Below are 26,833 nucleotides of genomic sequence, written 5' to 3'. Positions count from 1 at the left end.
TCACCATAGAAAGCCCGTAATGTCTTACAGACCACCACTCCGACAGACGCAGACCGTCGACTATTCAGGGCATCTATCTCCGACTAAACGTCAACCATCAAACGCATCGACAGTATCTTCAGCATACTCCAACTCTTCCGGTCATTACGAGCTCAGTCGCACGAGCACCATATCATCAACAGCTTCAAGTGGATACGGCCATAAGCGGGGCTTGAGTGAGGCTGGCGGAATGCGGTCTCCAGGAATCGAGAACAGAATAGGAAGAGGGGTCAGGGATAGTACTGAGTCGAGTCCAGAGAGTCCATACAAAAGCGCAAGACAATCTCTTCGTCCGCTTCCTCAACCGCCAGGTCCTCCACCAATCGATCGAAACGCAAGCCTATATAATCATACTCGAGGGCAAAGTGTTGATACTTTTCGTCACTCGTATGGTGAAAATCCCATCAACAAGCACGCATCTGCAACTCTACCTTCAACTAGAGAGCGAAGCATCGAAACATTTCGACACTCGTATGGGGAAAATCCAGTCGACAAGCATGCGTCCGCAACTCCGCCGGCAACTCGAGGGCATACCGTAGAATCATTTCGTAGTTCGTACGGGGAACATCCGAGCAACAAGCAAATTTCCGCGATTCCATCATCAATTCGCCCTAATTCCTTGCTTCTCAGCCGTGCGGACTCCGTGAGCCGTCCAAGAGTTTCTGGAAGGAGTCAAACAATCCAGGGTCTTCCGCAATTGCAAACTCCAGATCTTCTGAGCTTGCAAAGATCCTCGACCAGCCAGCTTCGAACACTGTCGCAGTTCGCGGAAACTGCCTCTTCTGAAGATTTCAGTATCACATCTCCGGCGCAAGAAGTTGTTGGACTTCACGGACGACGAAGGCTACAGAAAGGCGATAACACAAGAGGCGGCCAGAGTGCAGTTGCGCTAAGTCGAGGCAATGGTGGGTATAGCTGGGAAGGACGGAATTGGATGGACAAACAGCGACAGTTTCTACAAGCTTACGAATACTTGTGTCATATCGGAGAAGCAAAGGAATGGATAGAGGATATTTTGAAAAGAGAGATTCCCCCAATCGTTCAGCTGGAGGAAGCTCTACGCGATGGTGTGACATTGGCAGAGATCGTTGATTCGCTACACCCAGAGCGACGACTGAGGATATTTCGCAGTCCAAAATTACAATTCCGGCATTCTGACAATATTGCTATATTCTTCAGGTATCTTGCCGAGGTAGAACTTCCAGATCTCTTCCGGTTCGAACTCATCGATTTATACGAAAAGAAGAACATCCCAAAGGTCATCTACTGTATACATGCTTTGAGTTGGCTCCTCTTCCGGAAAGGTATTGTCGATTTCCGAATTGGTAATCTTGTTGGACAGCTAGAGTTCGAACATCATGAATTGGAGGCAATGCAGAAAGGTCTCGATAAGGCTGGTATCAGCATGCCAAGTTTTGGAAATATGGGTGCAGACTTTGGTGTAGAGCCAATACCAGAGCCGGAGCCTGAACCGGTTGAGAGCGAGGAGGACCGAATAGACAGAGAGTTGGGTGAAAACGAATTAGCAATCACTGAGCTCCAAGCGCAAATACGTGGTGCTGCAGCACGGATGAGGTGTACCGAAATCATGGAAGGGCTTTGGAATTCGGAGGATATGCTCGTGCATTTACAATCGCGTATAAGAGGTGACATGGCTCGGCAGATAGCTGAATACCGCCTGAATATGTATCGCTTCGCAGTTGACCTCCAAAGCGGTGCCCGAGGACTCCTGGTACGTCGAAGAATGTCAAGCAGAGAATCTTTCTGGAAAAGCAGGGAAGGAGACGTGATATTGCTTCAAAGTCTGACGAGGGCTAAGAAAGCCAGAGATGAGGTACGGATGATGAAATCTCTTTTGCATCGCGAAGAACATGGAATCAGCGAGTTGCAGGCAAGTATTCGTGGGTTCCTCTCTAGGAACGTGATGGCAGCTCAGAAAAGGGACACGAAGAATTCCTCGGGACCGGTCAAAGAGCTGCAAGCTACAATCAGAGGCATGCTTCTCAGGAAAAGTATTGCTGAAGACAACGAAAAGCTTTGGCTGGAAGAGAGCTCGATCAGTGCGCTACAGGCAATGTCCAAAGCACTGCTAATAAGAAATCAGATCTCCAGGCAGAGAGATGCACTCGAAGCATTTGAACCCGTCTGGAGCTCGCTGCAAGCTGTGGTGAGGGCAAATGCTGTCCGATTGGAAATCCAAGAGACCAAGCACGAGTTGAGTTTATGCACCGCGCAAATCGTGGCTGTTCAGTCTTTTGCTCGAGCTGCTTTTAAAAGAGAGGAGGTTTCGAACACACTTTCGGATTTACAGGAGGCGGAAGGCTCGGTGCTACAGGTTCAAAATTCAATTCGAGGAATGCTAGAAAGGAAGAGAATTGCAGCAGATTACGATCAACTCGTTTCCCAAACAACACAAATAACTCAACTTCAATCATTGGCGCGAGGGTGTCTCCAAAGGGAAAAGGTTGGTGCAGTTTTGGACGAACTCGAAGCACACTCAGCCGCTGTTATCGAGCTACAAGGTCTATCCCGTGCAATGCTTCTTCGAAATAACGTGGGTAACCTGTTAGCTGACCTCGAAGCGGAAGAAGAATCCATCGTTGAGCTTCAAGCTGCGGCAAAAGCATGCCTTGTTCGCGCTAGATTCGCCGAGAAGCAACGTTTCTTCAAGAAGAATATGGAAAAGGTTGTCAAGTTGCAGAGTTTCGTTCGCGGCAAGCTACAGGGCGAGGCCTATAAGAGTCTTACAACTGGAAAGAACCCACCCATCAACACTGTCAAGAACTTCGTGCATCTTCTCAATGACAGCGACTTCGACTTCAACGAAGAAATCGAATTCGAACGGATGCGTAAAACGGTCGTACAACAGGTGCGCCAAAATGAAATGGCGGAGCAATACATCGATCAATTAGACATCAAGATTGCGCTGCTGGTCAAGAACAAAATTACGCTAGACGAAGTTGTCAAGCATCAACGAAACTTCGGAGGTCATTCTGGTAACCTTCTCGTCAACACTACCATGATCTCTGGCAATCAATTTGACTTGAAGGCACTCAATAAAAACTCTCGAAAGAAGCTCGAATCCTACCAACAATTGTTCTTCACCCTTCAAACCCAGCCACAGTACCTTGCAAGATATTTCAAGAGAATACGCGAACAAGGCACACCAGAAAAGGACTGTAAACTGATCGAAACACTGATGATGAGACTTTTTGGTTACGCGCAGAAAAGGCGTGAGGAATACTACCTGTTGAAACTCATTGCAAGAGCTGCAAGAGAAGAGGTTGAAAGTTGCACGTCCATTCAGGAATACTTGCGAGGAAACTTCTTTTGGTGCAAATTGTTGTCAAATTATACAAGGTCACCACGGGATCGCAAATACTTGCGAGAGCTTCTAGGCCCTCTTATTCAAACCAACATTATCGAGGACCCGGCCCTTGACCTGGAAAGTGATCCTATGCAAATCTACCGATCGGCGATAAATAATGAGGAGCTTCGCACTGGTCAGCCCAGTCAACGCCCCTTAGACATTCCTCGGGAGGTCGCTATCAAAGATCCAGAAACTCGGGATATGTTCATTGATCATTTAAGAGATCTGCGCGAAATCTCCGATCAGGTACTTGGAGCCTTAGAAGCACTTCTTCACAAAATGCCATATGGGATTCGATTTGTCTGCCAGGAAATTTTTGATGCACTCTGCCAACAGTTTCCACGAGAGCCACAACATCGTTTGCTTCAACTCGTCGGTAACTGGCTTTGGAAATTCTATCTCCAGCCTGCTCTGACTTCACCAGAATCAATGGGTGTAGTTGAGAAGCAGCTCACTCCTCTGCAGAAGCGCAATTTAGGAGAAGTAGCCAAGGTACTCGGGCAAGTTGCTTCAGGGCGTTTATTCGGCGGAGAGAATATCTATCTCCAACCATTAAACGCTTATGTTGGCGACGCCATTGAGCGAATTCGTATCATCTTTTCAAACATCATATCAGTACCAGACGCCGAGGACACCTTCGATATTGATGAGTTCAACGACTTGTACGCCAAGGTTAAGCCAACTCTGTACATCAAAATGGCAGATATATTTTCAATCCACAACTTGGTCTCTGGAGATCTGCCCCATATTTGCCCAAACCGAGATGATATGCTTCGCGAAATGGTCCAGGAACTAGGCAGCGCAAAGAACAATGAGACTGAAATGTTGGGAGTTACCTCTGGCGAAATTCAATTAACTTTGAACCCCAAGCTACACGACATTGAAGATCCCGAGGCTGAAGTCAAAGCACTATTTATGGAAACGAAGAGATGCGTCTTGTACATCATCAGGGTGCAATCTGGTCCAAATCTTATGGAAATTCTGGTTCGACCAATAACTCGCGAGGATGACCATAAATGGCATTGTCTACTTCGCGAAGAGTTTTCTGGGGGGAGCAAGACCCGTGGGGCTTATTCGGACGCAAACACCTTGGTAGATATCAAGTCGATGTCTTACAAGGAGCTCAAACGGACGGCACTGGAGAACATCATGAGACTCGAACAGTTCGGTCGTATCTCACGGCACAACTTCTACCAAGATATTCTCAATGCGATCGCCCTCGATATTCGCACCAAGAGCAGAAGACGCGTTCAGCGTCAACGAGAGCTCGAAGGCGTGCGATTGACATTGGCCAATTTGACGGAGAAGGCGGAATGGCTCGAGTCTCAAAGGAAGAGTTACGATAACTACATTGAGCAAGCCATGATGACTCTCCAAAAGAAAGGGTACGTTTTCACTTACTTTTGACATGAATCATGCTAACAATTTCACAGCAAAAAGCGTTTCCTCATGCCATTCTCCAAGCAATATAACCACGAGCGCGAACTCGAACGATCAGGTCGCAAACCCAAATTCGGCTCCTTCAAATACTCGGCTCGAACACTCTCCGACAAAGGCGTCCTCGTCTCTTGGAAAGGCACACATGATCGCGAGTGGGAAAAGATCAACCTCACCATCTCCTGCGACGAAGTGGGCGTCTTCTTCATTGAAGGTAGTAAAGGCAGCATCCAAATCCCTGGCGCCAGCGCTCAAGTCCCGATGGACAGTCTTCTTGCAGCGCAGTTTGCGAATCATCAGTATATGGATTTGTTTGAGGGTGGAATGAGACTTAATGTTAATTTGTTCTTGCATTTGTTGTATAAGAAGTTTTACCGTACCGAGTGATGAATCGATCGTTGGATGTCAAACGAGATGGCGAAAGGAGAATACGGGCGGAAGAGTGGAATACTGCGCATTGCATACGGATCAGGCGTTTTTATTTTTGTTCTGACAAGCTTCATGATGATGATATTCTTGGTGCTGGCAGGGTGTAATTCATGGTTTATACTGTTGTGTTTGGTTGTACATATGAGTTTCTTCGGTTCGGAATGGTGTGGAGTGGTGATTCCATGGGCTTGGTTGGTACATTTGATGGATGGATGGATGGAGTGTCTGGATGCAATGCGATGTGATGGATATGGATAGATATCGTGATGAATTAAATATAAATACTGTTATACTTCTACTCTGTTCGGTGTGTTGACTTGGTGATAATAAGGTAGGAAGGGAATGTGTCTCTGATGAATGCTTTATTTTCGAGGGACTTGGACTGTTGTATATAATTCGTGACATTAATCGCTCTATCCAAAAACTATCTCCCATCAAATCTCCTTCCATCTCTCCCCAAATCCAACTCTCAGATCTCATCCCGCCCGTAGCCCGCGAACCCAACCAAACCACCTCGAGTCCCTTCAAGGCCCACATTTAAAGTCTTTATAAATTTAAAACCCGACATTTGCACCATCCAATCACATCTCAAAGCGGCTTTAGCTCACTTGGGAGAGCGCCAGACTGAAGTCAACTTCAGAACCACAACACGTCTGTTTATCTGGAGGCACTGTGTTCGATCCACAGAAGCCGCAATCTCTGCGGATGACAGTCAACTGTTATTCATCTTCGAACAATTTTTTTTGGTGACTTTTGGAGGGGAGGTGTGGGGTTTGGGGCACGCCGATAGCGCTGCATACGTGTAATTATTTTTATGTTAACCATTTTTCGTTATTGTAGGATTTATCTGTCGTCTTACGGAATCGGCAGTTTGCTTCAGTCTTGGATACTGGTGTGATGGGTACAAAATCAAGCTGCAGACCGGCAAGATCTAGGAGATAGAATAAATATCCGCAGCTCAGCCGAAAGAACAACTAAAACATTTCTCGCCTTCCAATTAAGTCTAATTTTATTTGGCGGACTCAAGTAAATGGCAGAACCAGGCAGGATATGCTAATCAAGGTCTATACTTCACCGTATTAGCCATCTGGTAGGTCGAGCCTCCGCAGCTGTAACCGCCCCGCATCAGAACGCCCATTGCTTCGTTCCATGCCACTGAATTTCGGCCTGTAAAGCCAACACCTATTGTACAATATGTGGTAAGAAAAATCATAGCTCCTCCTCAATATCCATCGCGTCCCCGTTGGAATGCCCATTCGCAGCAGACTTCTCCTTTGGCGCCGACGCTTCTTTATCAATCATTTGCCGCGATACTGATACGATGTTGTCTTCAATCAGTTGCTGTCCAACATCCTCCAAGTGCTTCTTTGGATCCACCTTTCCAACGTATCTCGTCTTCAGTTGATCCTTCGTCAACTCGGTCTCCTCCTTGACTCTCTTCTCATAACCATCCGCAAGTCCAACCAGTTTCTGTAATCGTTCCTTGTTCCGATCGGCTTCTACGCGGAAATCATCCATCTGTAAACCTTCCGTCCATACGTGCTTGTGTAGGTTCATGAGCATATTCTCTTCCAACGCCGTCTTTCGGTAATTGATGCCGATGCTGTAATAATGTCTGTTCAGTCCGTGAATAAGTGCTTGAATCGAAGGCTTGTTGAGATGTCCCAAATTCGAAGTACTTTGACGAGGCTCCTGGCCGAGCATAAGAGATTGTGGGTTAATGAGACGGAAAGCATCGATAACAACTTTGCCCTTGACGGACTGGATAGGGTCGACAACGACTGCAACGGCTCGAGGTGTAAGCTGTTCGAACGATTGCTGTGTGTTTATATCGACTGATGACAGCCAGCATCCAAATCCAGGATGAGAATGGTACCATCCAACGACTGTTTCTGGTCTATGCGCACGCGATCAGTGACTAAAGTGAAGTTGTGAAGCTCATATAGCTTACCGCCCCGTCTGTCTCAACATATCCATCATCTTTGTCTGAAACACTGGATCAACAGCTTCTACACTGACTCCAGTACCGCTTTGTGGCATGGCAAATACATCCACTACCCGCACTGTGAAATCGTCCACGAATTCGCCCAACATCAGACCCATAACTTCCATCGGTACTCCTGCTCGCCCGTGTCGCAACATCTTCAGAAGCGCTAAGGATGATATGTAAACAGTTTCGGAGTTATCAATCAGATTCGTGTTATCCTAGAATGCTTGATTAGAACAGCCCTCATCATGGAATACTTTTCTCGTGGACGCAATCGATTAACTTACAGATCCCGGTGCTGAATTGTTTAACCCTCCCATCCCGCCAGCGGAAGCCAGCATCCTGTTCAGTCTATCCATAGTGGCAGATGTGTGATATTACTTCGAAAGACGATCAGTTTCGCTTAGAGATATCGAGGCGTTGTGGTTTGGACTGATGTTCACTGATGAAGGGCGAAGTACTAGACGTCCGATCAATGATTGTTGACTGCAAGGCGAGCTCCAGGCAAGCTTGGACGCGAAAGCACGCTAGCAAATCGTGTCACCTGACGTTAGTGTTCAGCCTCGTGGAAACAGCCTTCCAGGTTACGTTCCAGCTTGTATGCCGAATATCGAAACTATGCTGTTGAAGAAACCGAGTAAGGGCTTATATTATAGTTTGAAACGTATTTAATTGACATGGTTTATGATCGATAGTCCACGTCCTAAGTAAGTGTCGGTCAAAGTGTCGGTTCTTCCAAATCCATGGATCTGCGGCAAGTTACCGGGGTTCGAAGCTCTTGCAGCAAGTCCCCAGCTTGTCCCATAGGTCGGCCTTCTCCCCTCCAACCTTTCCGTCCTCTTCAGATATTTCGCATACTTCACCTCCCACGTACCTGGACCTTATTATACCCTTAAGTCTTGCTATCCCAACTTGATTTATTCGAGAAGTCTGGTTTTGAGCTTCCACCCACCTATTCTGGTCACAATCTCCAGCTTTCGCGATGACTTCCTTCGCACCTATTGACCCTCCGGCGCCGAATGGACCAAGCACAAAGAAAAGAGTCGCATACTTCTATGATTCTGATGTCGGGAACTATGCATACGTTGCTGGACATCCTATGAAGCCTCACCGCATTCGATTGGCGCACAGCTTGATCATGAACTATGGAGTTTATCAAAAGATGGAAATCTATGTAGGTCTCAACTCTAAACACTTGGAAAGGATTTAGAAACATATTCCGTCTTAAGCTTTTGGATACTCGAGCGTATTCTAACTTTTTATAGCGCGCAAAACCTGCTACCCGTCATGAGATGACCCAGTTCCACACCGACGAATATATCGACTTCCTCCAGAAAGTGACCCCAGACAATATGGACACCTTCGCCAAAGAACAGGGCAAATACAACGTTGGAGATGATTGTCCGGTGTTTGATGGACTATTTGAGTTCTGTGGTATAAGTGCAGGTGGAAGTATGGAGGGTGCTGCTCGTCTGAATCGAGGTAAATGCGACATTGCAATAAACTGGGCAGGCGGTCTTCATCACGCCAAAAAGAGCGAGGCTTCCGGGTTCTGCTATGTAAATGGTATGTTTCACTTTTTCTTTTGGCGAGAACAGAGTTGATTCTTTCTGCAGATATCGTACTTGGTATTATCGAGCTTCTTCGATTCAAGAAGCGAGTCCTTTACATCGACATTGATGTCCACCACGGAGATGGTGTTGAGGAAGCGTTCTATACCACCGACCGTGTTATGACTGTCTCCTTCCACAAATACGGGGAGTACTTCCCCGGTACTGGCGAGCTTCGCGATATCGGTGTAGGTTCCGGAAAAAACTATGCCGTAAACTTCCCTTTGCGAGACGGTATCAACGACGAAACGTACAAGTCTATCTTCGAGCCAGTCATCCAAAGTGTGATGGATTATTACGACCCAGAAGCCATCGTGTTACAGTGCGGTGGAGACAGTTTATCTGGTGATCGTCTTGGTTGCTTTAACCTTAGTATGCGAGGCCACGCTAATTGTGTGCAATTTGTCAAGAGCTTTAACAAGCCAACGTTAGTTTTAGGTGGAGGGGGTTACACTATGCGCAACGTCGCTCGTACATGGGCATTTGAGACTGGTGTGCTTGTTGGCCAAGATATGGGTCCAATGCTCCCATTTAACGAGTATTACGAGGTAAGTGTCACTAGACTCTTCGTCAAGTTATTCTGACTTTTTCCAGTACTATGGACCCGATTATGAACTCGATGTTCGTTCGTCAAATATGGAGAACGCCAATTCAAAAGACTACCTGGAAAAAATTAAGATTCAAGTCATTGAGAATCTTAAAAAAACCGCTCATGCCCCATCAGTTCAGATGACAGACATCCCCCGGACGACACTCACTGGAGGTACAGAAGATGACGACCATGAACTAGATGATATGGATGAAGACGACAACAAGGACACCCGCCACACTAAGCGCAGATGGGATCAACGTATCACTCGAGACGATGAACTGGAAGAGAGTGAAGATGAAGAGGAGGCGCATGCGAATGGTGTTCGGCCTCAAGAAGGCCAAATCAAACGGCGGAACATCATGGACTACCAGAACGCTAATGCGGCGGCCTCTGATGTCGATATGGACAGTGGAATAGCTAGTCCAGTCGCCGCAAACGACGTCGATGATCTCGTTACGGCTCAAGCGACAGAAGCCAATGCGGAAGTGATTGCTGATATTATGGATGAGAAAGGAATTGAGCCAGGCTCTACTGAAACTGGAGAGGCAGGCCCATCAAATTCCGCGTCGCGAGCTCCTTCTCCCAAAGCCGTCGTTGTCGATCAGGATGGTGATACCGAAATGGGAGGTGACGCAACAGAGATAGAGACCGTTGCTGAAGCTGTACCGGAAGCAGTTATTCCATCGCCTTCGCCAAAGAAATCGGCTACCCCAGAGGCCATCGAAGTGGCACTAAAGCCTGTGGAAGTTGCGGAAGTAAAGCAAGAGAGTGAGGCTGAGCGATCTGAAAAGGACGTGGAAGGGGAGACTGCTGCCGAGACTGCTAAAGCTGCTGAATTATAGTCGTAATGTTTTTTTCCTATCACGATTTAGGAACATCTCAGATCTGCATTTAACAGATCTGAAGATTCTCTGCGGCTCTGAAAATCTCTATACCGAAAAAGTATTGGTTGTATTATTTCACACATTGGGTCGGGGTTTTTGAGCGGGGCGTCTTTGGAGTGAAGGAATAAGTTAAGAGGAGAATTTGGATCTAGCTTCATGTCATTTATAAAGGCGCAAACATAAGCATATTTGTTTCTCTTCAGCCATAGGAAGTTAAGACTCTTAGCCCTTTAAATATCGTAATCCAGGGTTGCAACGATTCTGAATTATATTTTCATTGTACACAAATCATGATGACCGACCGTACGAATATTTTCCACGAACCTGAAAATGCAACACCAAAACTACGCTTCATTCCACAGTCAAAAAAATCAAGCTTGTTTCAGAATGTCATACAAATAATCTTGAGCGTTGTGTTGATGTTGATAAAGTTGGATTCAGTCGAAACTGCCCGATGTTAGTGCGCTCGCTTAGCCGATTAGGGTTTCCACTCCAAAATTCCAATCGTCAATTTTCGCGACGACATCGACAAACGTCTCTTTTCCCCGCCAGAACGTATACCATCCTCGACAACCTCTCGACGTTCACGGATCATAATCTAAGATGGCAAAACTCTCGTATGTTCCCCTCTCTCAGCCTGTCGAAATTGCGATCGGTATTATCTGCGAGGTCAAGCGGGAAAAAGCTGTGGCTTCGCATCGACATTCGAGCTTTACGGCTGCAAAATTAGGACGATTGATCTCGCAGATTAGAAAAGGCCGGATGGAATGGAAAGCTAATGAACTTGTGCGAATAGACGTGGTGCCCCAGGTGGCAAGCTTAAGATGACTCTCGGTCTCCCAGTGTACGTTCCTCGAACCGCGAAATTCCACTCGAAGCGCTCTCTCGAATCAATACGATACTAATAAACTTACAGCGGTGCCGTCATGAACTGCTGCGATAACAGCGGAGCCCGAAATCTCTACATCATTTCCGTCAAGGGTATCGGTGCGCGTCTTAACCGTCTGCCAGCTGGTGGTGTTGGAGATATGGTCATGGCTACCGTCAAGAAGGGAAAGCCAGAATTGAGAAAGAAGGTCATGCCAGCTGTTATCGTCAGACAATCTAAGCCATGGAGACGAACAGACGGTGTCTTCTTGTACTTCGAGGACAACGCCGGTGTTGTAAGTTTGATTTCTTTTGGTTGTGGCCTGGGAGATGGATAATGGGAAAGGGTTGGACTGCGAGTGGGGGGATGATTTAGAATCGGAGGAGGCGAAGCTCTCTAGAGGACACAACACATATCTGCGATTGTGCGAAGGGGTGGTCTGTCATGGCTTGAGGGATGCAGAAAGCGGATTCATTGTCGAGAATTGCTGTCGGATCGTTGCTAATTGGTCTGCGCAGATCGTCAACCCAAAGGGTGAGATGAAGGGATCAGCTATCACAGGACCAGTCGGAAAGGAAGCTGCTGAGTTGTGGCCAGTAAGTTTGATCAATGCACCCTAAAGCCAGAATCATCTAACAAAATTGTAGCGTATTGCCAGCAACTCTGGTGTCGTCATGTAAAGGGCTGTTTCTTTGGGGTTCTGGTACGGAAATGAATTGGGTCGGTCTGCATTTACTGCTCTTGATTGCTATATGAGGATACGAAAATACCGTATTTAAACATCGAAGAGAATTGACACATTTCAAATCCATATCGCCTGCGTTACGGCTGCCAAAATTCCTTCATCGTCTTGCGCCATAGTCCATGTTCAGAAGTTGGTTTATGGCTTTGAGATACTATGATGCTTGTGGCAGTCCCCAGTTATGGCCCGTTGAACAGGCAGTCACGGCGTTCACTTCCAGGACTCTTTCCCTAATGATCTCCTTTTATCAGTGTCCTTTTCATCCTATCACTGCAAATCCTCATTTCTCTCCACGCTCTCTGCCAATATTACAGCTTGTGATAGAATCTACATTTTCCTATGGTGATTTCTCAGAGACAAGAACCCATTACCAAAGTGTAGATCTGCTGTCACATACTGTAAATCTCGACAGCCCTTCACCCACAGCAATCGTCCTTTACAAGTCTGTGTTGACAACAGTTTTCAAATCCTAACTAGATTCTCTTACTACCTGGTAGGCTACTATTACTCTTCATAGCATGTGGGGCAAAATATCAAGCGTCCCATATTTGCTAAAACTTTCCTTTGAGAATATTCGATAAATCCTCCACTGTAAAAGGTGCACAGTGGTGTTTATACCACGGATGAAACCTAAGTTTTCACGGTAGGAGCTACGGGTGTTCGTGAAGGGGGATTGGGTTGAGTGGGTTGTGATGTTTACGAGTGTTGCTTAAAGATTTCTGTTACTCTCGCGCTCTTGCTCAATTGTTGTATAAGATTTACGCATGTAATGGGAAATGATGGGAGATTTTTAGGTTCTATCGGGGGGTAAGTTTCGGTGGTGAGGTAGGAATCGGTGACAAGTTCAGTCTTTTTACATCAAGTGAATTTTTGGTTGCGGGTGGCTGGTAGAAAACGGAAAGGAGATTGGTTGTATGTAGAATAGATTTGGGTTGCGAGGAGTATTAGTCTGGAGTAAATGAAGATGTCGCTAGACGCTAAAACAGCGTAGTAGTTGGGGTTGTGAAGGTGCGATTAGTTTCTTTGGAATCGATTGTGAGTTGCGGGTTGTATTACATGTCGTGGCGTCCTGGAATTTTTGAAATTTGAATTCTACTGGTGGAAGATTGTTGTGTTATCTTGGAGAATATGGATCAACAAGGCAACAATGGATCTTGGTTTTCAGATAGTGTTTTAATGTTTTTGCATACATAGTATTATTATCAAACAATGTACTTGACACTAGACCTGTCAAAAGGTTTCACATATGGAAGGAGAGCTTTAAAAGAAGATTCTGCATTCAAGAGATTCCATATACAAAGATTTCATGTTAGATGTGGTATTCACCTCATCCGTTCCAAGTGTTTGGTCATGAGGACTGTCGATCGCGCTTTGTTTCTTCCATATTTCGAGCAGCAAAATCGCTTTGAAAAGGTTAAGTCCTGTGACTTGATCAGAAGGTGTTGTTTGAATAAAGTGATGGGATGGAGTTGTTGCCGTTTTGTGACTTGCTACCGATTCTCATCTCACAGGTTCTGATCTTCCGAGCAAATTTTGTTCAGAGTCTTATTTTTGAAGCTGTTAATTTTATCATACGTATGTGTCTTACAATTGCCCCTGGCCATCGTCTAGCACTATCTTCACCGCCCATTCTCTTGAGAGGCTTTCCAAGTGCTGACAGTGGTTACTAGAAAAACTTTCTTCCCGAGAGGAGATGAGTTTAAATACGTCGCATGTGGAAATTTTCAAACGCGAACTGAGCACCTGTTTCTTCGAAAATGTGGCTGAACTACCAAGAAATTCCAAAAATGAAATAGGCGTAGTATAGAAAAATACATGGGGTGTTCAGAAAGAAGCGAATGTCTTCATGGCTACTGATTTTCAAACAGTCGGCGTTAAAAATGTTGTTTGATGTCAAGTAGTAATATACAAAAACCAACTCGACTAGGCAACTAACGATAACTCACCAATGCTCTCCCTCAATATAGAAGACTATAGAAACCTTGAGACAAAGAACTCAAAGAGACTAGGAGAAACGCCCAAGCTCCTTTTAAATCCATCTTTTACTAACCGAGATCTTGACCATGATGTCAAAATCTGTCAACCTCTCTGAATTGTAGCGTCGGCAGACACGCCACTAAAGCTCGACATGATTATCTTTTTAGAGAAGGGATTGGAGATCATTAAAATATATTGCAGGAAGATGTATGCCTGCTTCAACGGCTGCCTAAACATGAGTTGAGATATTTAAGTCGAAAGTTCCAACGATGCTTGTGCTGCCATTTCACAAGTCACTACCAATTTTCACCTCACCTATTCAATTCATCTAACTCTACATATTCAATCCATTCAGCCAGCCCTTTCGGCCAGCTGTTTCGCGAGAGTGAAATGCCGCCAAACCCCCGTGGGAAGCCCAACAAGCCACATATGCAGCTCGTAGGCACCCTTAGTGAGACGGTCCTCGCTGTCGTACCAACATTGTAGTTCGTTCGCCTTGCACAGAACATTAGGATCTACTAATAATGCTTGAGTTATTTGCATGCCATTCTTGACACCCACACAAGCCTTAAAATCTTCCATTTTGACGTTCATGCTGTTTTACATATTTGAACCTTGCGAGTGAAATTAAAATTAAGCTTCCACTTATTCATGACTAAAGGTTGGAGCGTGCCTGATTAGTTTCCAGATCTTTCGTCTTGTCTCATACAAATATTGAGAAATTGAAGACCTAGTTTTCAATGAAGGTCCTTTGTAGAAAGTAGTAATCATTTTTTAATGTCATTTAATTGTTGCTCTTCAATCATCCAGAATGAGTTCGTCTCCGTGGAGATGGTGACAAGCAAATAGCTTTGATTCTTCACCCGGTGGCTTTTCAGTCATCAGTCGTCCTTAAGTTCTTCGACATGTTCAACAGGCAAAGCTTCTTAAGTTGACACGTTAAATGATTTTGGCCTAAGTAGAAGTTAAGTTGACTTGAACTTGTTTTTTCTCACGATATTCTGCGTGCAAACATCCGGAACTCCACATAGCATCATTTCTCTTACTCAAATTGCCTGCTTTTGACCCGGACATTTCGCAATACCCAACATATTGCAAGCCACTTCTGTCAATTAAAGCTCTCAAACGCGTCCCCAAAAGATTGCTCAATTGACATCCTCCCAAAACTTCACAAATTCACAATCAGCAAAACACTTTTCTCCCGTATTTCCAACCCCAACCCCACCCACCAAGTACAGCAGTAATACCCGTAACTAACACCACTCCTCCATACTCATTTCCACCACCCCAGCTCCCACCCGCCTTCCACACACCAAGCAGCCCTCCGCTCACAGGACCAGAAACCACATAGCCAACACCTCTTCCTCCCAGCAAGCATCCCATAACCAATCCAGTATCAAGTTCCTCATCTTGACTCTTCAATTCCTTCTCTACGCCCGGATACGTACTACTGAAGCCTCCCGCGAAGAATCCATAAACCAAAGCAAACACAACAAGCAACGGCAGTGGACTTTCCGTCGCCAGACCCCAGAAGACAAACACCGCCAGTGCAGAACCAAGTGAGGAAAGCAAGATAATCAAAGTAGGCGACGACCGATCACATAAAATCCCATGCACTATCCCACCGGGCGTCGATGCCAACGAGAACAGCGCAACAAGGATAGCACCCGTGAGATTCGGCAACCCGAGATCATGTGCATAAGAAGGGAGATACGCGGATGGAAGAAGGTACCCAAATGATTGAATCACATTCCCAATCTGCAGCGTCCAAAACGTCGGGTTCTTCAGGAACGCAAACGACAACGGTCGAGGTGACCGTGAAGTTGGTAGTGGTAGGCGAGGTTTAAGAACGAATAATAGCGGGAGCGTTAAGATGGTAGAAGCTATGCACCAGATGCGTAGTGTTTTAGGAGCGCCGTAGGTGTTCAGAAAGTAGGTTGTTAAGAATGGGAAAGCGACGCCCGCAGCGGATTTTCCGGCCCAGATGACTCCGTAGGCCATTCCTTTGCGATGAACGAACCATTCAGAGAGGTATAGGGAAGTAGGTGCGAAGAGGAGGCCGGAACCGAGCGCGTTGAGGACGCCTTGGGTGAGGATTAGATGCCAGATACTTGTGGCGTAGCTGGAGAGAAGGAGGGAGATGATGGTCAGGAGTAGGCCGAGGGGAGCGCAGTAGCGGCGGAGAAGGGGGTAGCGGGTCAGGAGGGTGAAGGTTAGTGGCATGGAGAGGTAGATTACGCCGTTGAGGGTTGTGCCGATGGTTGCTAGGGTGGAGGGGGAGCCGGTGAGGGGGTGCTGGGTTGTGTAGTAGGCTTGGAAGACGCCGAAGGAGAGGGAGTAGGCTGTGAATGGTCAGTAAAGGGATTTTGTGAAGGAGCCATTCTTTTAAAGATGGATTTGAAGGGGTATATACCCCAAATTGGAGCTTGAAGTACGGTACAGCCGAGAAGTACAAGATATGCAGCTTTTCCATGATCAGTGGGTGGAAGCGAAGGAACTTCAATTTCGTTATTCTCAGCAACATTTTCTTGCGTATGAGAGACGACGGGTGAGTTCATGGAAGCATCAGCCATGTTGCGCAGCTCATACGAACTAAGTGAAGCTGTTTGAGAAGCCATAGTGTATGCGGTGATATTTTCCTATTTCCCATTGAGAAGGTAACAGTTGAAGAGATTTTCAGGGCTGAAGCTGCAGAAAAGTTATTTGTATACCACCTTATCTTTTCATTGATTTTTGATGCATCATTGCATCAGGAGCCACGATCTCTCATGCTGGATGTTGAAGTGACCAATTGCACTGTTGAAGATCAGCACTAATGGCCGGTATCGCCGCGGCCTTAAAACTGCCTGACGATCCCCGCCATAAGTGATTGCCCATTCCAGTAAAAAGTTCTGTCTTAGATCAATCTTCAAAGCCTTTCTTTGACTCGAAGTCTCTGGAAGTAAGTTGAAACAGTCAAACTTGTCCCGACGTTGTCGAGCGTCGAAGATACCTACCTACCTAGGTAAACTCGCACGGACAAAACAAGTTAGCCCAGTGCTGAGTAATTCCTCACGTCGCCGCTCCATGGCTCATCATGTGAAGTTCCGCACTACGACCGTTTGCATATACTCATCTCAACATATCACATTGCAATCCTCCTATTTTATAACCTATAGCCAACATTCGATGACACATCACGTGCTCTTAGAAATTGCGATAGGTACCTATCCTGAACGGAGGACGTTCCGGTCTTCCTCAACACAGGGTAAAGGCTCCCTGAGGGGATTTCTTTTTGGGAACGATGGACCTCTGAGCATCAAATAGAATTGAATTGAATAAGTTTCTGGTCACAGTCGATCCAAGTCGAGAAGAAAAGCTCGCAATTTGTAATAGAAGACTGAACTTCGCTTATTATTATTAGCCATGACTTCCTAACTGGGCAAACTGGTCCTACCTCAACCTTGACCACGTGCTATATGAGTCGAAGCTCAGCCTCATTGCATGACAATGATATTCTACTCTTTTCCATTCCATAGTCGCCAAGTCCACAGCCGCCAAATTCGTAACACTTCAGGAAACTTCAATGGCGGCTTCACAAGGTACCAGTCAACCATTCGATCACGGGCCCAGGACACTTGGTGTTGCGGCAGACAACTGCACCGCCTGCTATAGGCATCTCGAATACTCACCCCTTGGAGAGTCTGAAATACGTCTCTTGAGCATATCTTCGGGCTCCTCTGAGAACGATACGAATTTCTCTCTTCAAACCTATCGATGCGACACTGAGTTTCGGTGTGAACAGGCGTATACGGCGCTATCTTACTGCTGGAGAGACGCTAGCGACACCGTGGCAATCACTGTCAACGGTTCTGAGCTAGCAGTTACTCGCTCTCTGGGAGCTGCCCTCTCGGAACTACAACGGCGAGGATACTCACATGTCTGGATTGATGCAATATGCATCGATCAAAGTGACGATGATGAAAGAGGTCATCAAATTTTGAAAATGAGAGATATCTACCGCAATGCTAGCCAGACTGTTGTATGGCTTGGGATAGAGAATGAGCACACTCAGGAAGCTATTTCAATTTGCAGTGTTCTGGCAACAGGAGCTCCTGAAGATTTGTTCGCCACGAGAGTCATGCAACTCTCTGATCACCACGCAGAAGACCTAGCCGATTCAGCTGAATGGAAGTCGGTGGCTGCATTATTAGCCCTGCCATACTGGTCGAGGACCTGGATTATTCAAGAAGTGGCAATGTCTCCGACCATAGTTCTTCTATGGGGCTCTCATGTGATAGGTCTCGACCTCATCAAATTGTCCATTAAAACTCTCGAGAAACACAACTTCGCCATTCCGGGCTACTGGGCGGGGATTGACCATATATTTGGTCTTCTGGACGTTCGGCGTGCATTAAGAGGAGGAGACAATCGAGCCGCGGGAGACCTTTTTGATGTACTTGAGCATTCATGTCTATCAGAAGCAACTGAGCTTCACGATAAAGTCTTTGGTGTTCTTGGACTAGCTGTAAGCTGTATTTCAATCTCTTACCCCAGCAGCTACAAAGCCTGCTATTGGCTATCATCGCTCTTGGATGAAAACTTGTGATTTGTGAAAACCAAACCCTCGAACAGGCGCTCACTGTTGTGCTTTTTTCGGGCAATACTAAGTAATATATGTTACAGCATGACGGTTCCATCACAATACCTGCCCCAAATTACGAGGAGCCCATGGATTCCATATTCCGAAGAATCACCCTTAGAAAGTTGACAGGTGTTAACCATGAGCAAGTTATTGATGTCATTTGCTTAAATGACTCCTGGGCTCCTAGACGAGACGACTTGCCGTCTTGGGTTTTTGACTGGAAGAGTCTCTGGGATATACACGGGCCCAAGTCCTATGCGTCACGAAAGGATCGCTCTCTCTCTCATCCTTCAAGAACGCCGTACAAAGCGTGTGGACAGTCCTCTTCATTTGTGGGAGTCTCTTCAGACGAATTAACTCTAACCTGCCATGGTTACAAATTTGACATGATTTGCAGTCTTTCTTCGTTCAACAGAGTGAAGAAGAGGTACAGTCAGGCCATAGGGGAAGCCTCATCAAGAGTGGCTACTTGTGAACACGAATTATCGATCAATCAGAATGTTTACGGAACCGAGTCTAAGCTTTTCAGAGCCATCTGGCTGAGCGCTTATCACAATACTGTGGGGTACGGTAACGACGAAGTCCCTCTTTCCTTCTTCGAAACATTCCAGGAAGTAATTTCTGGCACCTTGCAAAATAATTCAAAGTTTTTTGAAGCGTGGTGGGAAGACTTGAAGACTACTGCCGAGTTTAAAATATACGGGAGAAAGTTGAAGCACTGGTTCTCGTCATCTCATACAGATATGAGTGAATTGCAAATGGTTGACGCTCCAGACTCATCAATAGTCATACCCATTCAAAAGAATCATGACTTCTGGTCTGCGTTTCAGATTGGCTATTTGGGCAGAAGAATGATGATAACTGGCAAGGGATATGTCGGCCTCGCCCATAGGCAGTCCATGATCGGAGACTTTATCGTTCTATTACGGGGTGCTTCGGTTCCTATCGTTTTACGACCATGCGAGGGTGGCTATCGGGTCATTGGAGAAGTATATGTACATGGGATCATGAATGGAGAATTCTGGGAGGCTCAAGATGAGTCGACCATGCAGACTTTTGATCTCAAATGAGAGAAGGTGAAGGATTATCTGTCAATCTCTTTGTCAAATTGATGCACAGGATGTGCTTAGGTATTTAACAAGTGTGTATCTTTTATTTGGGTATTAAGGTCACTCGTTTGAAGCAAATATTATCTGGGAATCAATGTTTCGGAGACGGATTGATATTGCTTTCAAATACAGCCATTATGAAAGAAATTCACTGTCTAAATCTAGATCTCAACGATTACCAGTATAAGTACGAAAACGTCCTACTCGTGTCCCTACAAAGACAGATAGTCGAGTACTAAACTACTTCAACGAAATCAAACAAGTTGCTAGACATAAAGAACAGCCAACGTCAATCAAGTCAGGGGGAAAAGGAGACGGCGAGGATCACCCCAAAGTCCGCTCTATTGAAAAGTCATGGCAAGATCGCTGCTACACTAACGAAGCAAACACGCATTTATGGTGTTTCACCAAGCGTTCGACAAGTGTTGGAGATTCTATGACGGCGATTCAGCAAATTCCAAAAGAAACGATTATTCCCAATAGTATCCCTTCCATCGCCTAGTTCTAAACAAAACTGCGCGAGACTCATCCGGATCATTTCTTATACTTCCAAATGCAAAAACAACCAAGCAGAAATCTTGAGATAGGTAGACTGAGATCGCTTATTGAAATTTGTCAATTAAAAACTTGATTTCTTATAAACAGAATTTATTGATGTTGAATACACTAGGTTCTTGGCGTCGATGCGTGAGTCTCGATTTAGGTTCGAAGGCGATGTTAAGAGTATTATCTGGAAGAGCAAGTAGAGCTCAATACACTCGCTTCGTATCGAAGTGGATTTCTTCTTACACGTGTCGAGATGTAATTTTGCCATGTTTGGTCCTCGTATCAAGGTACAGAAGTATCGAGCTACGTCAATGATCTTTCTGGATTAACCTGCGGTCTGATATTTTCTTGCTTCACATCTCTGGATTTATACTACAGTGGATCCTATTCTACATATCCACCTCTAGCTAAATAAGTTAACTTTAAATACATCAACACACATCTACCCAATTACTCGTGAGACATCGTCATCTGAGTTCTCGCTAACTAACAGGGAAGTCCAACAGTGGCTCCGACAAGATCCTAACAAACACCAATCGCTACAGTCGAGCCGATTCTCCGCGTCCAGAACTTGACAATCACCCGTTCGAATTTCACAGGTGCGTTTGACTAACACAACGACAGAACCAACAATAACAACTCTAACAATTACAACCGACCGCCGCTTTCCGGAATGAATTCCAGTTCCCGAAGATCTGTCTTTGCTTTCCTCCATTGAGTCGTCCCATACTTCCTCCTCCCGTAACACAGATACACAAAAATCCCGGGTCAAGCAATGCGGCGTAATGAATTTTGAGATGGTTAGATCGACGACTTGCATCATGCATCTCTGCGGGAAACATGTATGTAACCATGAAACTCGCTATATACTGGAGTCTGACATGATTTAGAAATGTTACATTTTGCTTCGAAACACGCGAAGAAAAAAATATCGAAGGCGGAATATTTTGTGGAAACACAATACTCGCACCTAAACGACCTCGTCTTCTTTCTTGAAAATTGGCAATCAACACATATACATGAAGAGCATTCGATAGGTGATTGCCAGTGAGACTGCAAAAAAGGGCATGATTGATGATTCGTACTTCAATAATTGCGTTTCGGCAGTTTGTCCAGCTAAAACCTATGAATCACGATTCCGTTAATTCACGACAGACGGCCAGATCGATGACCCCAGTATGTACCACATTTTATACCACAACGACGTCGACCGGCATCTCCCATTTTCCACCCATCCTACATATCCATCTTTAGCTAGATAAAGTACGATGTTTTGTATTTACAATCATTAAATCAGTTAATCGTGAGACCTTGTCATCCAAATTTTCGCTCACTAACAGCATGTCTAACAACCACCACCAAATCCGAACCGGGCTTCAAACTTCTCCCGACTGACCTCCGGAGGTAGTTGGAAGTTCCTAACATCGACCCGTCCAACCTATACAAAACAAGACAAAGCCAAAATGCCAGCACCGACAAGCTATCGACCACAGTAGCAGCCTTTCCGAACCGACATTCAACCCTCCCGACTTGATTCTGAAACCGAGTACCGTCCGTCTAGCCAATAGTTTCGCAAGAAAAAGTCTAACGCCAACGCCTACAACAAACACCAACACACCACCCACCGATCTAAATCTCAACCCGAATCGTCCAACAGAACTTCCGAACCGACATCGCCGCTCCCGAAAATCCTACACTCCGGGTCCCGCCACCGGCCTGTCGAATACTCATTCCTGCGTGAAAAATACATATGATCTGAAACGAGCCGTGTGTTGAATTTGGTGGCCAGATCGACGACCTAAATCTTACATCCCCCTACCTCACCTGAACTTACACGGAAATCCTAACACAAAAACGTGGTCACTAAACGTATTAGTCCAGAAATTACCAGGAATCATTCCAGAATGTTTTCAAGTAAAGCATCCCGGCAGCATGACTCGAGAGTTCACAGTTCTTGCTGCCTAGTATCAAGTCGACATGTCCGTCTTTCTGTGATTATTCGTGATGAAATACTGAAATGTGGTTGAATAGACGAATTTGGGTTGAGGAGTTGATTTGGAGGTTGATGGGAAGAAGGGGTTTGAGTGAGGACTGCGTGATCGGTTTTGTTGTGCTAGGTTTCGGGGATTGAGGGGATTTGGATTTATGAAATAAGTTTCCATTATCGAAGCAATGGGAGACCAGATTGATGAACCGCATTTTCAAATTTTTATCTCGCGTCTCACATATGCTCCACCTCGGAGAATTCCAACTTCTGAACATGCCTCCCACGTTTCCACGACACGGGCAAAAGTGCTAGAAAGGATCGACGACCCGCTTCTTCAAATTTCTATCTCGCATATGCTCCATCCGGGAGAACTCCAACTTCTAAACATACCTCCCACGTTTCCACTTCCATACCAGCACGACAGGAGACCTGATCGACGACCCGCGTCAGCTATCACATTTCGGTGTAAGCTCACACAAGAAAAACGTGGCACCCATGAAAGAGGAGGCAGAGGAGTATTTACAGCTCCCACGTTTTCACCCCCATCAATTCCACAAACCATTTCGCTGACTGATATGCTCGACAGCGTGTATGGTTTGACGGAAAGGGAAATTCGCATTCCCTAGCCTTATTTTTTTAACCGTGTGTGTAAAACTCCAGGAAACGTGGGAGACAGGTGCGTTGGGTATTTATACCTCCCACGTTTCCCTCACACACAGGGGCGTGAAGTTGACGGAATAGGAATGGTATACCCCGGTCCCATGACTCTCATCTTCCCAAAGAAAGCCAAGTCAAACAACCAAACTCGCGTCTAAGAAGCCTAAATCTATTTCCATCCATTCCGTACCGTAAAACATACAGTACGACAGCGCCGGGGAAATAAAGGTACCCGAATAAGCGAGATGTGTTGTAGATCTGGGGAAGACCGCCATGTAGAGCGGTTGAATGTGATGGAGATGGAACGGGAAGGGGTGGGATGAGAAGAAGGTAATTATAAATCCCACGTTATTACCACGATATGTTGATGGAATAGGAAATGGTTACCCCGGCCAGCGAGCCAAGTGAAACACCCCCTCCCGTTATCTCGCGTTTAATGAGAAGGTTATATCTATTTCCCTTCCCTATCCCACCTGACCAAGATGTTAGTAAACCTTACCCGCATGTCCTACCCAGCAACAGTGACGGCGGAGAATTAAAGGCAGGTAAGCGACATGCGTTGTAGATCTGGGGAAATCAAGGCGTGGGACGAGAGAACGAAAATAGGTCTTCAAAGTTTGGGTCTTGTGCGTCAAATAATCCCTCATTATTGGTGCATAGTGCGCGAAGTGTGGGATAGTATTGTGAGATGGAAATAACACTCGCTAATCGCTTGCTTGCTTGGTAAGAGGAGAGCCGCGTCTAGAGACAGCTCTATGGTAGGACGGAAGGACATGTAAGGGATCAAGGTGGGGGGTGTGAGAGGGTGGATATGAGGTGTGGGAGTGTAGCGCCCGGATATACGAGTAGCGATGTGTGAGGAGATGGCTAGCTGGTGGTAGTGGTACAAGAGATGGTGATCGGATATAGTATGTCTTGTCTTGCATGCGAATCAAAAAGGGAGTGATAAGGCTGAATAAATTAAACGGTGGGATAGGGCTGGAAAAATCGTGAAATATGATGGAGAGAGGGTAAGGCTGGATAGATTAAATGATGTGATGGAGTGATGGTCGGATAGGGCTGGATGTAGAAGAGGATAATGACATAGCTGTTCTAAATACAGCCTTCCAGCGAACAAAAACGGCGTGGTTGAAGCCTTGGAAACCAACCTCTGGCTGTCGTGTACCACGCTATTCGACCGAGCGATTTCCGCGCCGATATGTAGTAACCCATCCAAAGACATCGGACCTATAAGTTTGGCATGTATTCAGATACCAGACCCTCGATAAACTTCCAGCTCTGAACGTTCGCACACCACCTCCCCCCAACCAAAAAGTCTAAAGCCCCGATGCACCACTTTCAAACACTACATATGGTTTATCGAATTCATATATCAAAAGCCCTTCCACGGAGCACAACATTCTTTCATTGGAGCACAATACTCATTCTGCACACGAGTCCACGAGTCTTTCTGCATCATACCTCCGTTTCTGCATCATACGTCGTCAAACCTCCAGCGGTGCGCTATAAATAGATATAAATAGCACGACCCGCATGCGTGGTTGCGGCTGCAGATGGGGAGCTGGAGCCTCATGGTGGGACGTGCGGCTTTTGTGCAGCAGCCCACATACAGCTCGAGGGGGGGTTTGTCGGTTAGGAGAGGGGTTGAAGAACATCTGCGCAGGTAAGTTTATGGATGGGTGGAATGATATGGGGGGAAGTTTATTGGACTCGGGGAGTTTGAGATAGTCGGAGAGTTCTGATGGGACGGGTAAGACGGAGTTTACAACTTCCTATGCTGGTGTGTGATTTGCATTGGTATGGTGGTGATGTGAGGTCAGAATGGTGTATATCCGCTCATACTCTTGCGCCTGGGAACCAAACCAAGTATGATTCCGTGCCTCTTGCACCCTAATTTGACATAAAATATCCCGAGTACAATAAAGCCGGCCGTACCTGAGGTTACGTCTGCTTGTACCTTGCATCTAGACATTAGAGTAGTTCCAGTCCACCACGCGGAAAGGATTCGCTCGCACAACAGCGCTGGTGATCTCCCGCTATCACATCATCACCGCAATGAAGCAGTACCCTACACTCAGAGCTCTTACCTTTGAAACTTGTTCATTGCGGTGATGATGTGATATTCACGTTTCAAAAGTCAAAAGCCTGGAATCCACGCCCTTCACTCGTGCTTAAGGTCAAGGTTACGGACCCAAGGAACAGAAGCAAAGTCGTGCCGATGCGGTTGTTGATCCTGCATCCTACCGGTCCTTGCCCTCGCCGAATCTCGAGGCTGGGGGAGGTCTTATCGATTACGCTGACGCAAGAGACATGGAAGTTTTCGGTGTGGGATTGAGAGTGAGAATGAGAATGAGTGATGTGGAGGGGTGTGGTGTGGTCTGTGAGACGGTGGTTGTGTTGGCCGTTGCCGTTTGACAGTTTGCAAAATTGAAGGGAGACTGATCCCCAATATCCGGACGGCATATGGAAAAGTACCGAATGTGTTTAACAAACAAACATGTTCATCACATTGATAGCTGTGATGTCTTCTCTAGCACAACTAGACCTCCCGCTGTATAAAATTAGACACTCTCAAGCTCACCCACATTTCCCATTTCACTCTCACCACGTTCTCCCCCGCGTCATTCCAATTCCCATCAACCAGCTCCCATCATCAACCACTTCTCCCGCACAATCAACAACGTACCTGCATATCGATCTCGGTGTGCTATCAGAAATAGAACCCACCCGCCTGCCTGCCGTCCCGATTCATCATAACGACGCACGAGGTCATGTTACTGGCAGCGCGCCAGATCTGGGGAGAAATATGCAGGTTAATTAGCCCGTATAGCTGAGCGGGTTATGTTTGTAATATGACCCTAATCGGGAGATACGTCCTGGATGTGGTCTATTTATGGGACATTACCCTGGAGGTGTGTCAGCATGCGGCGTACAAGGTGATTGTTTCGTTGGCTGGAAATGTGTGGTGGGTGGCCAATAGGAGGGAGGGCGCTTAGAATTGAGACTTTTTGATCCTGTTCTTGGCGAGGTGAAGATTGGAATTGGGATGTGAGTAAGCCAGAGAGAGTGAGATGGTGAGTGTGGGATAGGATACCGCGGATCAGGGGGTCAGTTACAGAATGAGTAGATTTGCGCGATTGAATGCGGGTGATGGATGGGTGAGATTTTGATTTCTGGGGAGCTGACGATGGTTCTGCAGGACATAGGGATATCATATTGTTGGAACGGTAGTTGATGATTCTCCGGTAGATTCAATGTCGCTACAGTCAGATGTGTCTTGCATGTTGGACTTTTGCTGTATTGCGTATTCTGATGTTGGAAGTTGTTGGCCTGAGAAATAGCCGCTGGGACGAATAGTATATGCGGATATTCCTCGCATATTCCTACAAAGCGAGGCAGAGAGAGGCAAAGCAAAGCGAAGCACGCACAGCACAGCATCGAGTCCCGAGTATGCTTCCACGAAAGCTTTGCCTCCTCCGTACCTTGTCGTATATTCATGTCGGCCAGAGACGCGGGCAGAAACGCAGCCAGATAGACGCAGGAATTGAGATAGACTAGGTCGGTCCTTTATGGTGTTCCAATAGACGGGTTAAACAAAGAGTGCAAGATACTCGTCTTCAGCAACAATGCAACATCTCCATCGTCTCGCTTGATTAGATGTTTCCCCTTTCTGCAGTTGATTACCCTCAACCTCCATGCGCCCATCGCATCGTGAACTCTTGCCCCGTGAATTCCCCTGTCAACACAGAGAATTACCACCACAGCCGTGCATACCTTCCCTGCTTCAATCCATTCTTCGCAAGACGATGTTTGTGGTGTTTCCTGTGTCTCCCCTGGTCAGCCGTTTAACGAGCCTCTCGCAAGCGGTTTCTTACAGGCCGGTGGGAGGGTGGAAGAAGTGCGAGTGGACCATCCACACGCCCAGAACAAGACCCTCGACCGCACCCGCACACGCACCAAAAGCCACGCCGCCCG

At 46.2% G+C, this 26,833-nt stretch overlaps 6 protein-coding genes across 6 annotated transcripts; 4 read left to right on the top strand and 2 right to left on the bottom strand.

The window, feature by feature from the left end:
• Positions 1-19: 19 nt before the first annotated feature.
• Positions 20-5,233, top strand: GLAREA_08592 (GTPase activation, GAP; the record flags this gene model as incomplete). Its single annotated transcript, XM_008090636.1, has 2 exons — positions 20-4,794; positions 4,843-5,233. The coding sequence occupies 2 exons, from the start codon at positions 20-22 to the stop codon at positions 5,231-5,233; spliced, it is 5,166 nt and encodes a 1,721-aa protein (XP_008088827.1).
• A 1,251-nt stretch (positions 5,234-6,484) lies between these two features.
• On the bottom strand, positions 6,485-7,621 carry GLAREA_08591 (JAB1/MPN; the record flags this gene model as incomplete). The annotated part of the gene is made up of 3 exons (XM_008090635.1): positions 6,485-7,172; positions 7,227-7,480; positions 7,550-7,621. 3 exons carry the CDS (start codon positions 7,619-7,621, stop codon positions 6,485-6,487), a joined length of 1,014 nt encoding a protein of 337 aa, XP_008088826.1.
• Positions 7,622-8,244: 623 nt separating this feature from the next.
• On the top strand, positions 8,245-10,306 carry GLAREA_08590 (Arginase/deacetylase; the record flags this gene model as incomplete). The annotated part of the gene is made up of 4 exons (XM_008090634.1): positions 8,245-8,436; positions 8,528-8,828; positions 8,879-9,420; positions 9,467-10,306. 4 exons carry the CDS (start codon positions 8,245-8,247, stop codon positions 10,304-10,306), a joined length of 1,875 nt encoding a protein of 624 aa, XP_008088825.1.
• Positions 10,307-10,951: 645 nt separating this feature from the next.
• GLAREA_08589 (Ribosomal protein L14) lies at positions 10,952-11,896 on the top strand (the record flags this gene model as incomplete). The annotated part of the gene is made up of 5 exons (XM_008090633.1): positions 10,952-10,965; positions 11,145-11,192; positions 11,265-11,511; positions 11,735-11,812; positions 11,864-11,896. 5 exons carry the CDS (start codon positions 10,952-10,954, stop codon positions 11,894-11,896), a joined length of 420 nt encoding a protein of 139 aa, XP_008088824.1.
• A 3,221-nt stretch (positions 11,897-15,117) lies between these two features.
• Positions 15,118-16,553, bottom strand: GLAREA_08588 (MFS general substrate transporter; the record flags this gene model as incomplete). Its single annotated transcript, XM_008090632.1, has 2 exons — positions 15,118-16,277; positions 16,349-16,553. 2 exons carry the CDS (start codon positions 16,551-16,553, stop codon positions 15,118-15,120), a joined length of 1,365 nt encoding a protein of 454 aa, XP_008088823.1.
• A 947-nt stretch (positions 16,554-17,500) lies between these two features.
• Positions 17,501-19,629, top strand: GLAREA_08587 (uncharacterized protein; the record flags this gene model as incomplete). Its single annotated transcript, XM_008090631.1, has 2 exons — positions 17,501-18,442; positions 18,601-19,629. 2 exons carry the CDS (start codon positions 17,501-17,503, stop codon positions 19,627-19,629), a joined length of 1,971 nt encoding a protein of 656 aa, XP_008088822.1.
• Between the last annotated feature and the right edge of the window lie 7,204 nt (positions 19,630-26,833).

This window comes from Glarea lozoyensis (assembly GCF_000409485.1).
Source record: "Glarea lozoyensis ATCC 20868 chromosome Unknown GLAREA9, whole genome shotgun sequence".
NCBI classification, from domain to species: domain Eukaryota; kingdom Fungi; phylum Ascomycota; class Leotiomycetes; order Helotiales; family Helotiaceae; genus Glarea; species Glarea lozoyensis.
The sequence above is the reverse complement of the archived record's forward strand: the minus strand, read 5'-3'. Positions and strand labels throughout refer to the sequence as shown.